This window comes from Notamacropus eugenii, chromosome 4 (assembly GCF_028372415.1).
Source record: "Notamacropus eugenii isolate mMacEug1 chromosome 4, mMacEug1.pri_v2, whole genome shotgun sequence".
Taxonomy (NCBI): domain Eukaryota; kingdom Metazoa; phylum Chordata; class Mammalia; order Diprotodontia; family Macropodidae; genus Notamacropus; species Notamacropus eugenii.
In genome coordinates, this window is record NC_092875.1 from 23272723 (window position 1) to 23288832 (window position 16110).

The following is a 16110-nucleotide window of genomic DNA, read 5'->3' on the forward strand; positions in this document are numbered from 1 at the left end:
GGGGAGGGGAGACCAGAGCACCCTTCTCCGACCCCCCCCCCCCCAGGTTGATCTACAGATCCCGTAGCCCCAGACCGCTTCACAGGGTTGCCACACACGTTCTGATTAGCGATCCCTGCTCTCCTGGTGCTTGGAACCCGGGGTGGGGGGAGGTCCCGTCGATTACACCTGCCTTGTGGATGTCACCCCTCATTTCCCACCCTCCTTTCCTCGTTCTGGCTGGGACCCAAATCCCGCGTCTCGCAGGGAGCCGCCGCTCCTCACTTCACACTCCCCCTCCGGGAACCCAGCTGCTGTGGCTGCTGCTAGGAGGGGCCTCCCTCTCCCTCCTTACTCCTCCTCTTCTCCCTCCTCCGCCCAAGGGGCAGCAGATGGTCCAACTGGAGCTCCGCAGCTACCCCTCCCCCCTGGAAGCACCCAAAGCTCCAGGGCTTCGTCGGGCGCCAGGGGGACCGAGTCTAAGAGTAGAGAGGGAGGGGGTTCGGGCTACAGCTCCCTGGCCCCGCCCTCTCGGGGGGATGCGCGACTTCGGGGCGTCGACCAGAAGAGTTTGGCCTTGACTGGAGGGTCTCGGTACCCTCCTGCTGGAGCCTAAGGCAGGAAAGAGCGGGTGCCTCCCACCTACCTACCCCTCGCCACCTCATGCAGACCTCCGTCTGGCCCCCCGGGGGGGGCGCCCAGTGCAATAGGACTCGGGAGGGCTCTAAGCTGGACGAAGGATCCCCCGAAGCCTCCAGTCTCCTGCAGGTCTCCAGAGAGACTCTGTGGCTGAGCCGGCCTCTGAACTTCAGAGGGGAGTCCCGGCGGGGGCCCGTCGTGTACATCCGGGAGGAGAGCGAGCTCCATGTGCACAGCCTGGCAGCGACCCACGGACCGGCGGGCCCAGTGGTGAGCAGTGCCCGGGGCTGCCTGAGCCGCCAGGGGAGCAGCTCCTCCGACGGGGCGCCAGACGGTGGCAGGCAGGTGAGCCGCCTGCCGTGCGCCCTAGCAGGAAACTGGACTCCAGAGCCCCGACGGTTGCAGATCTCCGTGACCTCCTCCGTGATCCGGGCCCCCGAGAGTCAACCAGAAGTGGCCCCACAGCAGCCTCTGGTCCAGACTGGGGACAAGGGAGTCACACCGACGCTCTCTCCCAAAGTTCCCACTGAGGATGAGTGGGTCACATCGACACTACCTCCCTTGGTCCAGACTAAGAACAAACCGGTCACAGAGACGCTCCCTCTCCTAATCCGGACGGAGGACAAGCGGGTCACATCGATGTCCTCTCTCCTCATCGGGACCGAGGACAAGCGGGTCGCATCGATGCCCTCTCTCCTGATCCGGACGGAGGACAAGCGGGTCACATCGATGCCCTCTCTACTGATCCGGACGGAGGACAAGCGGGTCACATCGATGCCCTCTCTACTGATCCGGACGGAGGACAAGCGGGTCACATCGATGCCCTCTCTCCTGGTCGGGACCGAGGACGAGCGGACCACATCGATGTCCCTTCGCCAGTCCGGGACAGATGACAAGCCAATCAAAGTGCTGGACATGAAGAAAACCTTTGAGGCCCCTACAGCTCGCCCACCTTCTGCACCCGTAGCCCGGAAAGGTGAGAGGTCGCAGAGTGACTGAAAGAGTGGTCGGCAGGGAGGGGTTACAACCGGGCGTACGGAGGGAGGAGCTAAGGGGCAAGAAGAGAAAAATCATTGGCTTTAGGGCAGGAAGGGACCTCCAGAGATCCTGTGGCCAGGGGTTCTAAACCCCGACTCAGCGCTCTGTGTAGGACTGGGTCCTGTCCTCGAAGCCAGAGAGAGGGGAGGGATGTTATTTGCCCATTCGTTAAAGCTGGGGTTCTTAACCTGGGGTCTGTGGACTGGATTTTAAAAATATTGTGACAACTGTATTTCAATGTAATGGCTATCTTTTGTCGTCTCATGTATTTTATGGATTGAAAAACATTATGAGGAGTCCATCAGTTTCACCAGAATGCCATCTTGGGGGGAAGGGGAAGTGTCCAGGAGACCAAAGAGGTTTGAACAACCGCACTCCGCTTTTTCTGGTAAAGAAAACAGAGGCCAGAAGAGGTCAAACTAGGAGCCTGAGGTTACTTACACAGGAGGTAATTAACTGTACTGGGATTTGAACTCAGGACCAAAATTAGGTAGAGTGGTAGCCCCACTCTACCTAATTGTGGGGAAAGGATGGACAAATTAATAATGCTTTCTCGTTTGGATCAGAAATCTCTGATTTCTTCTCATTCTTTTCTGGGACTAGGACCCTCAGAGGTGGAAGCCTGGGGCCCCCACTTCTCTCTCTTTCCTCTCCTGGTCAGATTTAGAGGTTAGCTCACTTTGGAGTTTTTCCCCACTCTGACTTTGGATTAGCTGATGAAGAAAGAAGTATTTATTGAAGGTCTTTTATCTCCTAATGCTGGGGCTACAAAGCTGAAAGACAGAGGGAGACAATGAGAAAGAGACAGAAATGAAGACAGAGAAAGAGAGATAGAGAAAAAGAGACAGAAAAAGAGAAAGTAAGTGGAGGAGAGACAGATGGACAGAGAAGGAGAAACCAAGAAAGATGGAGACAGGGAGAGGGGAGGAGGAGAGAGAGAGAAGGAGTCTTCGTCCTTAAAGAGATTCAAGTATAATGGATGAAAAAAGCCATTAGACTCCTGGAAAACTGGTGTGAGACCAGCTCCGGTGATTGCATTAAACTGGACAACAGATCAGATGCAAATAGAGGCCTGGCTGAATGGTAGCCAACATGTCCCCAGGTACCAGCTGGGAATGACTTCCTGGAGATTCACCAGGGGCTGCTCAAGTCACTGAGGAATTCTCCAAATTAATTTTCCGAAAGCAGGTGCATTTGAATCCTTCCTACAATCTCAATTCAGTCTTAAGATAATATGCGAGTGTAGCAGAAAGCAAGCTGATTTTTGCATCAGACAATGAGTTCTAAACCAGTCTTGTCTCCGATGCTTAACTTCCTATTTGACCAGAAACAAGGAATATGACTGCCCTGATCTCAGCTTCCAAAGAAATAATAGGAAGGTACTGGAGCACGTGACCTGTAACCTGCCTCCCAGCCCTGACATCCCCTGTTCCAAGGTCCCTCTCAGCCCTGGCATCTCTTGTTCTAAGGCCTCCCAGCCCTGACATTCCCTGTTCTAAGGGTCCTCCCAGCTCTGACATTCCCTGTGCAAAGAACATACCCATCCCTGATATCCCTCTTCTCAGGCCTCTCACAGCTTGATCATTCTCTCTGATAAGGCCTCTTTTATCCTAGTAAATATGTAGCCTACTTGAGGATTTTGAGCTGTTACACTTTTGTAACTACATCCTGAGTTCCTAGTGAATACCTGGTTTTATTAGAGCACCCACAGATACCATGCTGACAGTGATCTCAAAAGGAAAGGCTCCATTGACCATCCCCACTTTTGTCCCTCCCAAAAGAAACTATTTTCTTTAAGTAAGAACACTCTGATCGAACCAGTCAATCTCAACTGAGTGTAAACAGGTCCACCTCCTTATATCAAGGAGGTAGACATGGGAGAGTTGTACATCCTAAGGAAGTTCTCTAAAAAGGTGGAACGATCCCAGAATCCGATGAAAATGTAAAGGCTCTAGATTCTAGATTATCCTGTTCCTTCTCAGGTTCTAGAGCCTAGAACCTGAGGAGTAGAATAATATAGAGCTGAGCTAGAATGAATCTGCAACCCAGGAGGCAGCCAGGGAAGAGAAAGAGTATTATGGGATCTGTAGGATGGAAGAGGGATAACCAGGAGGGTTTACCACTTAGGAGCTCAAGCTGAGGAGAGCTCTGAGGAAGGGGACAGTTCCTTTCCAGCTTCCTGCAGACACCAGACCTCTCCAGTAATCTGAATTTGTCCTCAACCACAAGGTCAGCTAGAAATAGATGTAAATACAAATAAAGCAGAGGGCCCAACTTCGTGCCTGTGTCCTAGCCAGGAGTGGGGGAACCTGTACATGTGAGGTCCGAGGCCCCTCAGCCCAATCCAAACTTCACAGAACAAATCCCCTTAATAAAAGGATGTGTTCTGTGAAACTTGGACTCAGTCAAAGGACTGTACCCAAGGACCTAGAAGGCCACATGTGGCCTTGAAGAGGCAGATTCCCTACCCTTGTGACCTAGAACTGTTCCTGTTTCAGGGCTAGTAGTCATATTGTTTGAACTTATAATTTTGTATGTAAATAGACTGTTTGTAAATGATAAAGCATGCCATCTACCTCTAGACAGAAAGACGATACACCTTGAAACATTTTTAGGGGACATGGTTAATTAAAGTGGGAATTTGTTTTACTTAATTGTACGTGTTTGTAGTGGGACTGGCTTTTCTTTTTCAGCGGGTTGGGAGAGGTGGGTTTTCACTGAAAAACTGAATTTCAAAAAATGTTTTCAAAGAAAGTAAAATCAAACTTCCAAAAGCTGTGGGACCATTAGGCTTCAAACAAGCTAATTATTGTAAGAAAGTCTTACAAATAAAGGAGGTGCACAGGCCCCAATCCCCCCTGGTTTCTGATTGATGGATTCCATCAAGAAGCGTTCTTATCTAACAAAGTAATTCATTTAAAGTGGGAGGGGAGGAATAATTAATTGAGTTACATTCCAATCCAAATCAAGAAACTGGTATTGCGGTATGGGGAATTTAAACGATTTATCCAAGATCTCACTAGCAGTAAACCTCAGAAGTGACAATGGAATTCAGGTCCTCTGTCTCCAAAGTCAACTTGCATTGTTATTTGAGTCTACATGCTAAGGCCCTCTGGCCTTGCCATCCCTTGTTCTAAGGCCCTTCCCAGCTCTACCGTTCCCTGTTCTGAGGCCCTTCCCAGAGCTGACATCCTGTGTTTTAAGTTTTGTTTTTTTCCCTTCTGTCTATGTTCTAAAACCTCTGCCTGCTCCAACATTTTTGTGAGGTTTTTTTTTTGTTGTTGTTAGTTTGGTGTTTTGTTTCTGTTCTCTTAAGATCCCATGTTTCCTTTCATGTCTCAAACATCCTTTACTCTATTTCTAAAGCCTCCCTCTCCTTCTCTCCCTCCCTCCTTCTCCCTCTCCCTCTCTCTCTCTGTCTCTCTCTCTCTCTGTCTCTCTCTCTCTGTCTCTCTCTCTCTCTGTCTCTCTCTCTCTCTCCCCCTCCCCTCCCTTCTTTTTCTCTTTCTTGCTATCAGACCTAAGGCCTTGCATCCTAGGAACATCTGATGCAGTCAGAGGGAGGGCTGGGTGCTTTTGAGCCTGCCTTCTCACCTGCCTTGGGTGTTTGGGTTTGTAATTCCACCCTGTTTTCATCCCCAGAGCCGCTTAATCCCCTTTGAAGCCGAGTCTGTATTTGCATACATGAAAAACACTGTCAGCAATGGAAGCCTCTGGGAACAAGGAGCAGATGTGGGCCTTGGGTAGCTTGGAGAATTATATTTTCCTCCATCCCTGAATAATGAACACTCAAGGGGAATGAATGGCGGCTGACGGGATGGGGGTGGGAGACCAGTGAAAGTCAGTTTCCTGCAAACAGATGGTGCCTCATTCATAGGGTCATAGACTTAGGGCTGGAAGAGACCTTAGTGACCATTGAATCTGACATCCCCCCTTCTCATTTTACAGATTCAGAAACTGAGGCCCAGAGTGGTTAACTGAGCCCACAGTCACACAGGTAGTAAACATCTGAAGCACTCAGATTTTTCCAGCTCTCAAGGCCAGTGCCTTGCTTCTCTACACACTATACTGCCTCCCCTTCTAAGAACAGTTGTTAAAGGCATCTTGTAGGCAGAACTCTGTGCTAGATGACTGGGATACACAGGTAGATGAAACCAGCTCTCTGAGGGAGCAGAAAGGCAAAGGACCCAGTTGGCCTCAATGGTCTTGGAGGTCCTTCAGTTGGTATCCAGAGCCTGATGGAAGGAACCTGTTCCCTCCTTCCTCACCGTGCACTGGTAGGAGGGAGAAGAAATGTAGCCATGGGCCTGGATTGGAAGGCCCAGAGTTCAAGGTCCAGTTCTACCACTCATTGTATGGCAAGACTACAGGCAAGTCCCCTGTGGAATAATGGATGAAAGCATCCTCAGGACCTCATGAAAGTTACATGATTGCTTGGGCTAGAGCAATTCTGTTAGGTTACATCCTAAAAGAAAGAGCAGGGACCCCATGGCTTTGGAAGAGGGAGGGGTTCTGGATGATGGATGGAGAAGCAAATGAAGCAATAGAAAAGATTCCCTGTCAAATGAGGGATTGGCCAACCTCATCCTGAAGGTCCCTCCCAGCCCTGGCACCCCCTGTTCTAAGGCCCCTCCCAGCTCTGACATCCCTTGTTCTAAGGCCCCTCCCAGCTCTGACATCCCTTGTTCTAAGGCCCCTTCCAGCTCTGACACCCCTTGTTCTAAGGCCCCTTCCAGCCCTGACACCCCCTGTTCTAAAGTTCCTCCCAGCCCTGGCACCCCCTGTTCTAAGGCCCCTCCCAGCTCTGACATCCCTTGTTCTAAGGCCCCTTCCAGCTCTGACATCCCTTGTTCTAAAGTTCCTCCCAGCCCTGACACCCCCTGTTCTAAGGCCCCTCCCAGCCCTGACACCCCCTGTTCTAAGGCCCCTCTTAACCCTGACACCCCTGTTCTAAGGCCCCTCCCAGCCCTGGCACCCCCTGTTCTAAGGCCCCTCCCAGCTCTGACATCCCTTGTTCTAAGGCCCCTCCCAGCTCTGACATCCCTTGTTCTAAGGCCCCTCCCAGCCCTGACACCCCCTGTTCTAAGGCCCCTCCTAACCCTGACACCCCTGTTCTAAGGCCCCTCCCAGCTCTGACACCCCCTGTTCTAAAGTTCCTCCCAGCCCTGACACCCCCTGTTCTAAGGCCCCTCTTAACCCTGACACCCCTGTTCTAAGGCCCCTCCCAGCCCTGGCACCCCCTGTTCTAAGGCCCCTCCCAGCTCTGACATCCCTTGTTCTAAGGCCCCTCCCAGCTCTGACATCCCTTGTTCTAAGGCCCCTCCCAGCCCTGACACCCCCTGTTCTAAGGCCCCTCCTAACCCTGACACCCCTGTTCTAAGGCCCCTCCCAGCCCTGGCACCCCCTGTTCTAAGGCCCCTCCCAGCTCTGACATCCCTTGTTCTAAGGCCCCTCCCAGCTCTGACATCCCTTGTTCTAAGGCCCCTCCCAGCTCTGACATCCCTTGTTCTAAGGCCCCTCCCAGCTCTGACATCCCTTGTTCTAAGGCCCCTCCCAGCTCTGACATCCCTTGTTCTAAGGCCCCTCCCAGCCCTGACACCCCCTGTTCTAAGGCCCCTCCCAACCCTGACACCCCTGTTCTAAGGCCCCTCCCAGCCCTGACACCCCCTGTTCTAAGGCCCTCTTTGCTCCAATGGAAGGAAGGAAGAAAGGAGGGAAGGAAGAAGCTATGTGCCTGACACTTCTGTTCTAAGAGCGGGGTTCAATCCACAGAGGAGAGTGCTGGCTTGGGAGGGGTGTTTTGGAGAGAGAAGCCAGAAAGAAGGTGATTGGGATAGTAGGGCAAGTGATAAGATGTTGGCCCATACCAGAATTGCCAGTGCCGATAATCTGATTACCGTTCTGAAAGCCAGGGCTGGAAAGGGCATGGGAAGAGGAGGTTTAAAGGTCTTCTCCTCTAACCCCCCTCCCTCATTTACAAATGAGGAAATCGAGGCCCAGAGAGTGACTTGGTCAGGTTCATACAAGTAGTAAGTGGCCACAGGCATAAACCTGGAAGCCACAGAGAGTGAAGGACAGAAGGTCAGTCTTAGGGTCAGGAACACTACTGGGGTTGGAGTCCTGGTTGTCTCCCATTGCTCAAAAGCCACATGCTTGTCCCCCAAGGCAGCCTTCTAATTAAGTTCAAGTCAATACTCTTTTATTAAGCACCTACTATGTGCCAAACTCTGTGCTAGGTGCTGGGGATCCAAAGAAAAAGAAATTAAACATTCCCACGTGCATCTTCAGGGCTCTAATCTGGGGCCATCTCCAGTCGTCCTGATCAACATCTGGCCACTGGACTTGGATGGTTCTGTAGGAGAAAGTGAAGTTGGTGACTTTGCATAGTTCTGCTTCACTTAAACCCGATTCACTTGCAAGTCAAGGCAATCACCTCCCTGACGTCATGGTACTCTGAGAACAAAGAACAAACAGCAACCTCAAGGTTCAGAGAAGTTTCTGCCTTGCATGGTAGAGAGAGATTCCATACTGGGAATTCCACCCTCTGAAAAAAATCATAACTTTGGCCAAAACCAAAACAAAACAAAATAAAAACGCTGGGGTTGGGTCAGATGGCCATCACATTTCCTTTCCTCCTCAAATGACACTTATGAGGGTGACAACTTTGGACACTCGGTTTCCCCACTGGGAAGTGCCCCAATGCCATTCCCAGATTCAGGGACTTTGCAGAACTTGAGGTATTTGGGAGCCCGATCCTCCTTTGGTGCGATTGCTTAATCTAGAGCTAACCAAACCAGTCCTTCCTCTCTCTGATGGAGGTAAAGGAGAGATCATATCCCTCAGTCCAAGTGCTTTAGATCAGGTCAGATTTACAAAAAAAAAGAGAGAGTGAATGTGAAATCAATATTTGGCTTTGGAAAGTGAAGCATCAGTAACAGCCATGAAATCTGAAAACTGAATGATGGGTAATGATAATGACCCAAGCTTGACCCTGAGGCAGAGATGAGAAATCCACCTTGTTCCCTCCTCTTTGCAGAGGTGGAGGACAGTGGGTGCTTAACAATAGCTCACAAACAGCAAGACCTGAGCGTGTGACTGAGTTTTGTAGCACTTCCTTCCTTTTTCTCACCTTTTTATTCTTTGTTACAAGCAATGCCTCTGTGTTGATAGAAGGGCCTGGAGGACTCTCTGGAGTGTCCCAGAAATCTTAGTGTGCTTCAAATTCATCCTTTTGTGGGATACTCTAGGAGGGGGGGAGGGAATAACAGGAAAGTAAACCTGGAGCTATATTATCCCAGAAAAGGGAAATCTAGTGGGTTGGAAAGAGGGATCAACTTGGAGTTAGGGAAGATCTGGATTCACATTTCCCCTCTGCCACATTCTGGCTGTTTGGGCAAGTTTGACTCCTCTGAACCTAGTGTGATGCAGAGGAATGAGTGCTGCCTCTGGAGTGCCAGGGGTCATAGATTTTGAGCTAGAAGAGACCTTAGAGGTGGGTCAGTGGCTCGCACAATGGTCCTGGCCTCAAGGAGAAAGACTTGAATTCAAATCCTGTCTCTGATCCTTTCGAGTTGTGTGACTATGGGCAAATCACGTCATCTGTCTGCCTCCAGTTGCTCCTCTATAAAATGGGGATAATAATAGTACTTGTAGCCCAGGGTTTTTTTGTGAAGATTGTGATATAATATTCATAAAGTACTTTGCAGACCTTTAAAGTGTTTTATAGTTGCTAGCTATGATTATTAGTCCAACTCTCAAGTCATACTCATGAGGAAGCGGAGACCCAGTCAGGTGACTTATCAAAGGTCATGCAGTCTGATTCCAGATTTCTCATTGTGAGCATTTACCTCTTGGAGGTCAGTAAATACTACAGATCAGTGCTTGAGTTATTGTTTTTGCTGATTGTTAAGACTTAAGAAAGTATTAATATTGCAGATGAAACTTGAAAGTAGATGATGGTCCATTTTTCCTTTCTGGAGAGAAGGTTGGTAAATTTTGACCAAGCCTCTGCCTGAGTGCTGATAGAAGATGCAGGTCAGTGAGTGGTTAAAACAGCAAAGGAACCTAACTAGTCCCTTCAGTGTTCTCCCCTCTATCCTCCTCCTCTCTCATTTTACTGAGGGGCAAACTGAGACCAAGAGAGGAGAGTGAATTACCTAAGATCGTACAGCTAAATGGTGACAGACCCAAGAACAGAAGCCAGATGTCACAGGATCACAGAAACTGAGCTTTGGTTGGCACCTCAGCCTCCATCTTATCCAAACCTGACCCAGAAAAAAACATCCCTGACAAGTAGTCAGTTCATGAACAATACTAGGTGCCAGAGGCTGTGCTAAGTTCTGGGAACACAAAGAAAGACAAAAGATAGTTCCTGTTGTTAATTTAGTTTTTCTTTTTGCAGGGCAATTGGGGTTAAGTGACTTGCCCAGGATCACACATCTAATAAGTATTAAGTGTCTGAGATCGCATTTGAACTCAGGTCCTTCTGACTCCAGAGCTGGCGTTCTACCCATTGTCCACCTAGCTACCTCTTTTAAAATTTAATTTTAATTAATTAATTTAAATTAATTTAAAAATTTTTTTAAAATTCCTATCTTCAAGCAGCTTCATTTTAAGGTCCTATATTTAGAATCAGAAGGGACCAGAGAGGCCATCTTTGTTTTTTATAGAGGAGTAACCAAGACCACGTTCTAAGTGGGAAGGGTTAAGGGAATGTTTATTAATCACCTACCATGTGCCAGGCACTAATTCATTTGATCCTCAGGAAACCTCTGAAAGGTAGGTGCTGTAATTATCCCCATCTTACAGTTGAGAAACCTGAGGTAGATAGAGGTGAAGTGACTTGCCCAGAGTTACCCAGCTAGTAAAGTATCTGAAGGAGCAGTTGAATTCAGCTTTTTCTGACTCCAAGCCCAGCAATCCATCCATTGTGCAACCAAGGGAAGACAACATGTAAATAATTATGTAATTATGCAAGGTCCATGCAGTATGATTTCACATGTTGTTTGCCTTTTGATGGATGGGGGAGGGGCTGGAGGGAGGAAGAGAATTTAGAATTCAACAACTTTAAAAAAATAATTAAAAATATAATAAAAGTAAGTAATAAATTTTAAAAAGATTTATGCAGGAATTAATTGGAGGCAGCGGTTGAGGGAAAGGTTTCCTGCAGAGGGAGGGATTGGAGCCTTTCACAGAATCACCAAATTGGGTAGCTCAAAGGTCCTCCAGGGGCCATTGGGTCCACCTTACACACACAGAAGCCCCCACTGTCACGTACCTGACAAGTATATCCAGCTCCTTGTTGAATATTTCCAATGAGAGGGAACCTATTATTTCTTGAGGCAGCCCTGACCCTTTTGGACAACTCAAACTAGGTAGTGCCATAGTGCAGAGTCAGGAGGATTTCATGAATTCAAATCTGGCCTCAGACACTTCCTAGCTGTGTGACCCTGGGCAAGTCATTTCACCCCATCTGCCTCAGCTTCCTCATCTATCAAATGAAATGGAGAAGGAAATGACCAACCACTCTAGTATCTTTGCCAAGAAACCCCCCAAAATGGGGTCATGAAGAGTCAGATATGACTGACAAACAACTGAACCATAGCAAAATTGTTAGGGAATTTTCCCCAGGACATCCAGTCTAAATTTCCATTTTTTTTCCTGACTGCAAGTCCAGAACGTCTCCACACAGAATGTCTCCACACCAATCCTACTTCCAGATGAAAATGGAAACATTCACCCAAACACCCAGCTGTTTTTTATGTAGTACGTGGCTTTTTGTTACTGATGGGACAACACCACTGGGGAATCGATGGACATTTCCCTTTCTGTCTTTTTGCTGCCATGTTGGCAAGGTCTGAGGGCCTTGTGAATTAGAGCTTCTGTTGCCCAAAGTACATGGCGTTCACTGCATTGATTAGAAGGTTCTTGGTGGTTCTGATCTGTTTCGTGTCTTCTGTTTCCTGTTTGTGAGTTGTCTGGATGTTCACAGGGGAGAGGAATTGGCTGACTTGGGTGTCCTGAGCTCTGGCCAAGCCAGACACAGACTCTGGGTCAATGGTTTATGAGCCCAATGATGGTTGATACATGTATGAGAAAACCCTCTTCTTTGCCAAGATGGATCCAAACTTGAGTGCCACCTGGCAGGGCTTCTGCTGAGTTTATCTAGGGGTGTCATTTTTCTTATTGGCATTTATTGAACACCTTAGATTTTAGTGGGCTCTTCTTTTGGAGTGATGCCAATGCCTTAACCCTGACTCTGGCTGGCTTTCCTTTTTGGGCTCTGCATCAGGTGTTAGGGAGGGAAAAAAGCACCCCTCTTCAGGTGTAGGCCCAGGCAGAAGGATCATAAAAGCCTAACTAGAAGGAACATTGGGAGCCCTCCGATTTTGGAGATGAGGAAAGTGAGGAGACTGAGACAAGTAGAAATTGTGTGATAGAAGTCAACACAGCTTGTTATGCTTCTGAAAGGAAGCTCCAGGATCTCCTTTTGTCCCACTGAAACAGGGCCACAGGAAAGTTTTGGAAGGTGTTTTGTGGAGGAATATTGTCCCAGGTGAGTGCCTGAAATTGGGAAAGGAATGGGGAAGATGTGGGGGGAAGGGAATAGATGCTATCTTCATAATCCCATCAGGTCCGATTCTCCTTTTCTCTCAGAACTGGCTCCTCCTTCTTCTTTTCTAGGTTGTTTTTTGGTATTGGTAGTAAGAGGCAGGAATTCTATGAGGTGAACAGACATGCATGCCAAATGGGCATGGTCTCCTGGCCACCAAGACCCTGGCCTGGGGGCAATACTAGTTGGACTTTACTCTGGCCTCCAGTGGGATATTTATTGGTTCCACAGCATTGCTTTAGAGAAGGAAATTTCTAACCTAGAAGTCAGAGGATTGACCCCTCTTATCTTTTAGAGAAAAAGGTAGCTGCAAGAAAAAGAAAGCTGGATTTGGAGGAGTTTGGAAGATTGGAGTTGAAATCTTGCTCCAGATACTTTATTAAGTCACTTAGCTTCTCAGAGGTTTAGTTATCTCATCTATAAAATTTAGGAAAGAAGAGCTTCTACTCCACAGGGTTGCTATGAGGATCAAAGGAGATAATCCATGTAAGATATTTTGCAAATCTTAAAGTGCTATGTAAATGCTAGCTAATATTATTATCTGTTTATGTTTTTCCCACTTAGGCAGATGTAAGCTTCCTGGAGACTGGAACTAGCACAATGCCTGGTTAAACTGAATTGAATCGCCTTTAATCTACAGGCTAGAAAGGGCTGGTGGAAGGTTTTTTCTTCTTTTTTTTTTAAATTTTCTTGAGGCAACCATCCTTACCTGCCTATAAATTGTTCACTGGGTTATCCACTATGGCCCATGCCCAGGGCCTGCTGTATCAGAGAGATGTGTAAAAATCAATACTCCTGAGAGTGCATGTTCATTTTCCCCTGAGAGTCTCCAGCTCCAGCCTTACAAGTACTTGACTTTGGGGGTGCCTGTTTTCATATTGGGGGCTTGCGGACCCCTCTAATTTATATGGTTTTCTTAAATATTTCAGTAGGATTAATTCACTCCTTTTTCCAGGTTACTCATGGCAAATTGGGGTTGCTAGCTCTCTTTTCTAGAGAAAGGGAGCTGGGGGCTTTGCGAAAAGTCAGCTGGGGATGGAGGTGAGAATTCCCCATTTCTTTGCATGCATGTCAGTTTCAGGGATTCTTCATTCTGCCTATTTCCAGTTCAGGCTGCTGGAGCTTCTGTCTGGTTAGAGCATCTGACTTGCTTGTCCTACACTCTCCAGCTTACAGAGAAAGAGAGGGGCAAGTCGGATGCCCTCCAGGGCCTCCATGCCAACTGGCGCCCATGTGCTTCTCCCAAATGTCTCTTTCCTCCTGGTTCCAGCAGAGCCAGCCAGTACGCCTGGGTGCTATTTCCTCTGTTGTGGCTGGTTGTGCAATCTCTTTCTGCTCTCTCTGTAAGTAAGCAACCACTCAGCTGACCAGCTGATGAGGTGGCACTCACTGATCCTTGGGCAGCCGCCAGGGCAAGGAGTAAATCACCAGAAACGACACTTAGGTCCTAAAAGTAGGAGTGAAAACATCCAGCTGAACCTCTCAAATATCACTGCCATAAATGTGAAGCAGGTAGCCTGGAACAGACAGTCAGTAAGCATTTATTAAGTGCCTACTGTGTGCCAGGCAGTGGGGATACAAGGCAAGGCAAAAAGTCAGGTCCTGTCCTGAAGCAGCTCACAGCCTAGTGGGAGAGCTGTCAGTAAGAATTTATTAAATGCCTACTGTGTGCCAGGCACTGAGGATACAAAGCAAGGCAAAAGCCAGTTCCTGTCCTGAAAGAGCTCACAATCAGGTGGGAGAGAAGTCAGTCAATAAGCATTTACTAAACTTTTCATAACTTTTTTCAATATTTTTAATATGTTGGTGTCCTCTGTGATCCTCAATATTTTATTTTGTGCATTTAAAAACATGATTCTGAGAAGGGTTCCATAGACTTCACCAGACTGGCTGCTGCAAAGGGGACTGTGACACAAAGCAGGGTAAGAGGCCCTACTTTAATTAATGATTAGATGTGGGATAGCAGGCTCTGCCAGACCAGAACAAGCTTTCTTAATAATAACTGACTTTTATGAGGTCCCTTGTGTGTTCACCCTTCATTGCTGAAGATCAATGAGGCCCCTTAATGTTTGTCAAATACCTTGGATGTAACATCCCTCCTAACCTCACTCCAACCCTGTGATGTGGGGTCTTGGGATGGCCCCTTTTTACAGATGAGGAAACTGAGGTTCAAAATAGTAAGTTTTTTTGTATGCATGATCAGACAGCATTGTAGATGAGATTCAAACTGAGGTTTTCCTGACTGCAAGCTCAACAATGATAATCCACTCTTTACCATAATTCCTGGTAGGTGAAACTGTGCCCCTGCTCTGAAGACCTAGCAGAAAGGGAGCATAACCAAACCAAATCTACTCTTTTCTAGTTTCAAAGAGGGGAATTGTAGAATTAGAGAATTTTTAAGTATCAGAGATAAAAGGGACCTTAGAAATCATCTTGTCTTAGCATCATAGGGTCAGTCAATCAACAAGCATTTATTCGTCAATTACAATATGCCAGGCACCATGCTAAACGCTGAGGATACAAAGAAAGGAAAAAAAAAATCCTCTGCACCAACCTCAAGGAGCTCTCACACTAATAATTACACTTTATTTGGGTTGAGTTTGACCCCTCTGATCTAGTCCACTCCCCTTTGCATTTACAGAATGAGAAGCTAAGGCTCAGAAAAGTAAAGATGCCTTGCCCCTGGCTACCACTTAGCAAGATAGCGTGGTGCCATTTGGATGATAGATTTAGAGCTGGACAGGACATTGGAGAAATCATTTCATCCGGTCCCATTGTTTTACAGAAAAAGGAATTGAGATTCAGGGAGGTAAATTTGGTTACCACCAGACAAGACTACGGCAGTCAGAATTTATTTTATAAGGAAGGAAAACAGGCTTACTTAACTTGCTCAAGATTACACAATAATAAAACGTCTTAAAAATTTCTTTTGTTGGGGCAGCTAAGGTGGTACAGCGGACCTGCGTTCAAAGCCAGTCTCAGACACTTGACACCTACAAGCTGTGTAACCCTGGGCAAGTCACTTAAACCTTATTGCCTGGAGAGGAAAAAAAAGAATAAGATCTCTTGTTCCTCTGGACAACTTTGGCTTATTTTCCTCATTTTACAGATGGGGAAACTGAGGCTGGGAGAGGTCACACCGTAAAGTACCTGAGGTCACATCTGATCTCAGGTGATCTCACAGGTCCAGAGCGCTATCTACCGCCCCATGCAGCTGCCTCTAGTAGCAAAGGCAGCATTCGAACTCGTGGCCTCTCATGAGGAGTCCTGACTTCTTTCCAGGTGTGCTTGTTTCCCACTGACTAGGGAGGAGCTTTGGGGAGCACTCAGTGTACCTGGGATGAGAAAGAAGAGAGGGAGGCGGGATAAGCCAGGGTCCAAGCGCAGGTGGTGGGGCCCCCCCAGAAGCCCCAGGCCGCTCCTCGGCTCAGGAGGCGGGGCTGAGGGTGCAGTGGGAGGAGTTTTGTTGAGGCAGGGGGCGGAGCTCTGAGAAGACAGTAAAAGCGGAATGAGGTCGGCTAGTGAGTTTCGGGGGGAGTGGGCGGAGCTCCATGGTGCCGGGCTTGGCTTAGTCCTGAGGGAGGAAGGGGAGACTGGGAGTAGGCGGAGCGCATGCGCACTATCATTTGCAACGCCTGGGGAGGCAGAGGGGGCGGGGCCTGAAGCCTCCCCACCCTGAGATCCAGGGGCCGGGCTAGAGCAGGCGCGGTTCCGTCCTGTCCCCACCTCTGGGCAGGGCCACCCTCGGCTAGGGCGGTGGCCCTTTGGGGTTGGGGAGGGAGGAGGCGGGGCTTGAGCAGGCTCTGCGCGGCCTCGCCCCTCTCCGTGGGCGGGGCCTGCCC

The 16110-nt window shown here is 48.4% G+C and overlaps 1 protein-coding gene across 2 annotated transcripts in view; it reads left to right on the top strand.

The window, feature by feature from the left end:
- Positions 1–472: 472 nt before the first annotated feature.
- Positions 473–16110, top strand: part of CORO1C (coronin 1C) — a 95300-nt gene continuing 79662 nt past the window's right edge. Inside the window, exon 1 of one of the 2 annotated variants that reach the window (XM_072600204.1) lies at positions 473–1594. In XM_072600204.1, coding sequence (XP_072456305.1) covers positions 643–1594 — 952 coding nt within the window. In that variant the 5' untranslated portion in view covers positions 473–642. The remainder of the gene's footprint in view (positions 1595–16110) is intronic. The other variant, XM_072600203.1, reaches the window with a different exon arrangement.